At 50.8% G+C, this 4,809-nt stretch overlaps 1 protein-coding gene across 1 annotated transcript in view; it reads left to right on the top strand.

Annotated features, from left to right (window-relative positions):
- The first annotated feature begins 570 nt into the window (after positions 1-570).
- The window catches only part of SLC7A1 (solute carrier family 7 member 1), a 34,478-nt gene continuing 30,239 nt past the window's right edge, over positions 571-4,809 (top strand). The window contains exon 1 of the mRNA XM_007957377.1: positions 571-940. Within this exon, the coding sequence (XP_007955568.1) occupies positions 571-940 (370 nt within the window). The remainder of the gene's footprint in view (positions 941-4,809) is intronic.

Here is a 4,809-nt window from a genome sequence, read left to right as displayed (position 1 = left end):
ACTCTGTCCTCTAGGGGCGCTGTGGGTCAGAATGGACTCCACGGCAGTGGGTGTGGTTTGGGCTTTGCTTCTGTGAAGATTGACAGCCTTGGAAACCCTGTGGGCAGTTCCACTCTGTCCTCTAGGGGCGCTGTGAGTCAGAATTGACGGTACCCAACAATAACAGCATCTGGGTGTGCAAACGATGAACACATCTTGCTGCTGATCCAGAAGTTGGCAGTTTGCGCTCACCCAGAAGCAAAGCCTGGCATTCCTGAGACCTCACCTGTTGAAGCCACAGCTCGCCGTGAGTCGGAATCGGCTCGGCAGCAGCCCTTTGGCTCTTTGGGGTGTTTCTGGTGACTGCACGGGTCATTGTATGTGAATGTCTTTCTGCCACCCGCTCATGGGCATCTGAGATGCATGGTGTCACAGCAGTGAGTGGCCCCACCGGCTTCAGGTCACAGAGCCACACAGGCGCGGGCCTGCAGGCCTGGAGTGGGGTGTGTGCCCTTCAGGGCAGTGACGTGCTGGGACGAGGGGCAGTAATGACCCGCCCTTGTTCTCTCGCCGACAGCTCGGAGCTGCAGGATGGGGTGCAGTGTGCTGCTGAGCATTGGCCACCAGATGCTGCGTCGCAAGGTGGTGGACTGCAGCCGTGAGGACAGCCGGCTGTCGCGCTGCCTCAACACCTTCGACCTGGTGGCCCTGGGTGTGGGCAGCACGCTGGGCGCCGGCGTCTACGTCCTGGCTGGGGCAGTGGCCCGCGAGAACGCCGGCCCCGCCATCGTCATCTCCTTCCTCATCGCCGCGCTGGCCTCGGTGCTGGCCGGCCTGTGCTACGGCGAGTTTGGCGCCCGGGTCCCCAAGACGGGCTCGGCCTACCTCTACAGCTACGTCACCGTGGGCGAGCTCTGGGCCTTCATTACGGGCTGGAACTTAATCCTGTCCTACATCATTGGTGAGTGCTGGCCGGCCCGAGGCGGGGGCCTTCTCTCTGTCCCACTTCACACTCTGGACGGGGGACCCACGACCTCCCCAAACTGTCCGTGACTCGGTCACCTCCCTGGGCTCTACTGCCGTCAGTTGTTTTCCTTTTATGGGCGTTGCTGTGTGTGGTAATGAGGCCCCCTCTAGAATGAGCCTGTTTCTAGGTGGCAAAGGTAGTTAAGTGCTCAGCTGCTAACTGAAAGGTTGGTGGTTCAAATCCACCCAGGGGAACCTCAGGAGAATGTGTGTTACCTCAAAAAACAGCCACACTTCAGTGGACCAAATGGGAGTGATCAGCACCGTGGCACTGAGGAAGAGGACGGCATAGAGAGGTGAGTGGGAGGTACAGACACAAAGATGAATCCTTTTGCACACACAGCACTGCGTCATCATTGAAGGCACACGTGGGTAGACGGGTGGACAGGCGGAATTGTTAGGTATGTCTATGCAGGGGGGAGTGTGCCCAAGACCATGTATAGGGTTGGCAGACAATGTTTCTATAAGTGTATTAGTATATTCTGTAAGAATTCCCAGGGGTATAGTAGAGCTGACAAGGGCCAAGGTTGTAGTCACTTCTTGGCCACAGCCAGCTACTCAGAGGGAGCGGGTAGTTGGACCTGTGGGCTAGGGACCATAGTTGCGGGGGACATCAAACTCAACTCACATAACATACTACACAAAACATTGTTCCACATCTTACTTTGGTGAGTAGTGACTGGGATCTTAAACGCTTGCAAACAGCCATCTAGATGCAGCAATGGGTCTCTCCTCATCCAGAGCAAAGAAAAATGAAGAAAAGTAGATTCATGGAAAGAATTAGTCCTAGCGACTGGTACACCATGCGATCCTCAGCCTATATGACTATGAGACCAGAAGAACTAGATGGTTCCTGGCTACCACTGTCAGCCACTTGGAGGTGGATCTATGTAGGAGATCCTGGATAGAGAGGGAGAACAATGTGGAGCAAAACTCAAAATCATTTGGGAAGAAAAAGGGGGACCAGCTTTGCTGGTCTGACAGAGCCTGTTGGAACCACTGAGACTGTGGCCCCTAGCTGCCCTTCAGGTCTGGAAGCCACTCGTGTGTCTTCCAGCCAAGCAGAAGACAGGCATATGAGCTGAACATTTACCTGAGGTAGATACACTCCTTGGAGAGAACAATCATGGGAGAAAGAAGGGCTGCTTATGCACAGGGAGACAGCTCAGGGGGCAGGAGAGTATGGAGGGATGGACACTGGGAAGAGGTAACTATGGGGAGGAAGTGGGAGGGGGAGCTGTTGCATTGTGGGCAGTTGTAGTCAGTGTCATGAGACAACGTGTGTATAAACTGCTGTTTGGAAAGTGAATATGCTCTATAAACTTTCACCCAAATGATACACACACAAAAAAGAATCAGTGAAAAAATTGATAAAAGATTCATAAATGTCTAACATCAAATTTTAATATCTGTTGAAATTTGAAATGAAATATGCCACAGGAAGAAAAAGTAAAACAAAAACACTCACTCCCATCAAGTCAATCCTGACTCATCGCAAGCCCCATTGGTTTCTGAAGCTGTAAATCTTTGCAGAAGCAGGTCCCCCCATCTTCCATCCACAGAGCAGCTGGGGGGTTTGAACCGACCTCCTCCTGGTTAGCAGCCAAAGGCCATATCCACTGTGCTGCCCGAGCTGGTTGTTCCCGTCTGTCAAACTAGCCATTGAAGGCTGTGGCACACCAGAGACCGTCATGAGTCAGGATCGACTCAGTGGGCTGCCACTGGTTTGCTTTGGTTTCTCCTTTGGCCTGTGCCCTTGTTTTTAATGGTAGAGTGGGAACTAAGCCAGGCCAACAGGCTGTCACTTGAGAGACTGCTAACTTGAGGGTCAGAATTGGGAGGATGTTTCCAATTAGTTAAAAAACAGTTAGTTCCTTTTAACCTGTTCTTCAGCTTATGGGCGTCAATACTGAGGGAATCTGTAACAGGACAACGAGAAAGTAGAAATCGCTCCCTCTGTCAGTGAATAACTCTAGTTTATCTGTTCATTTCTTCTTTCTTTCACCAGATTCTTACTGAGCCAGGTGTTACAGTAGACATGAGGGATGTCACGGGGAACATGACCTTCACTGTCTTCCTGAGCACTTAATGTCTGATGACAGTAGCTGTGATTAAGACTTTGTGAATTTTAATGTGTGGTGTTTTTTTTGTTTTAACAATTTGTCTCTATTTACAAAATAACATACAGTCAAGATTTTTTATATCGTTAACTATTTCTTTTCATGGTATTTCTTCTGGTGGCATAGCGTCATGAAGGATACATAGTGTGACTTTTTGGATGGCAGTTCTCTAGTGCTACGGGGTGTTCTAGTTCCCTAGTGCCGCTCTGACAAGAATATACCACCAATGGGATGGCTGAACAAACAAGTTACTCTCTTACAGTCTGGAGATTTTAAGTCCGAGTTCAAAGTGCCAGGCTCTAGGGCTGGGTGAAAACCCCTGAACCTTGGGGTCCAGCTCTGCCTCCTGCTCCTGGCCCCCTGGAGCTAGAGGCGTTTCTTCACTCAGACAGCTGCTGGCTGCTGAGGCTGACAAGCAGCTAGTAAAAAGGCACAGTCCTGATATTACCAAAGCACACAGCAGGCCATTGATTCAAGTCCATTTAACGTCCCAAGGTCAGCAGAGCATGGCAGGCTGCTGAACAACGACACAGCTACATGTAAGGTTCAAGTGTGGCATTAGCTAGAGAACTGTTCCCCAAGGCTTCTCCTTATATACAGGAAGCAGACCACATCCCAAAGGCAGCTACTGAGCTGCTCCAATAGATTCCACCATGGAGTTGATTGCCAGTCTCATCATGGAGAATAACTGCTTTTAGCTGTCCAGCCATTCAGCCAGGCCCTGCCAAGTTGACACACAAACTTAAGTACCACAGGGATCACTTTAACACACAGAAGTTGGTGGTCTTACAGTTAAAATCAAAAACCAAACACACTGCTGTTGAGTTGGATCTGACTCATAGCGACCCCTCCTTGGGATTCTCAGGTAGTATCACTATGGAAGTAGGTTGCCCAGCCTTCCTTCTGAGGAGTGGCTGGTGGGTTTGAACCGCTGGCCTTCTGGTTAGCAGTCAAGGGCCTTAGGCACTGTGCCACCAGAGCTCCTGGTCTCCCAGTTAGGAGGCTGGGAATCCAAATTCCAGGTGCCGGCTCCAGGGGAAGCCTTTCCTCTGTGAGCTCTGGAGTAAGGTCCTTGTCTCTTTCCAGCTTGTGTCCCTGGCTGGGTGGTCTTCACGTGGCCAGGCATGTGTCCCTGCCCGCCCCCCCCCCATTTCTGCTTGTTCCTTCTGCTTCTTTTATATTCTGTAAGAGATCGACTCATGACTCACCCTCCACTAACCCTGCCTCATTCACACAACACAGACAACCCAGTCCCAAGTACTGTTATCACAAAGGTTACGACTTACAGCACAGATCAATCCATAACATTGAATTAGTGTCCTTTTTGGATACTTGAGTGGTCTCCAGTTGTGTTGTTGTTGTTATAATCAATAATTGCTTTATAGGTAAGCCCTTGGGTATAGAGGGAGCCCTGGTGGTCCAGTGGTTAAAGTGCTTGGCTGCCAACCAAAAGTTTGGCAGTTGGATCCCACCAGATGACCCATAGGTGAAAAATGAGGCAGTCTGCTTCAGTAAAAATGACAGCCTTGGAAACCTGTGGACAGTTCCACTCTGTCCTCTAGGGGGGCTGTGAGTCAGAATCAGCTCCGCGGCAGTGGGTGTGGTTTGGGCTTTGCTTCTGTGAAGACTGACAGCCTGGGAAACCCTGTGGGGCAGTTCCACTCTGTCCTCTAGGGGCGCTGTG

The sequence above is a fragment of the Orycteropus afer genome, unplaced genomic scaffold (genome assembly GCF_000298275.1).
Source record: "Orycteropus afer afer isolate SDZICR_OR568_19922 unplaced genomic scaffold, OryAfe1.0 scaffold00741, whole genome shotgun sequence".
Taxonomy (NCBI): domain Eukaryota; kingdom Metazoa; phylum Chordata; class Mammalia; order Tubulidentata; family Orycteropodidae; genus Orycteropus; species Orycteropus afer.
The sequence above is the reverse complement of the archived record's forward strand: the minus strand, read 5'-3'. Positions and strand labels throughout refer to the sequence as shown.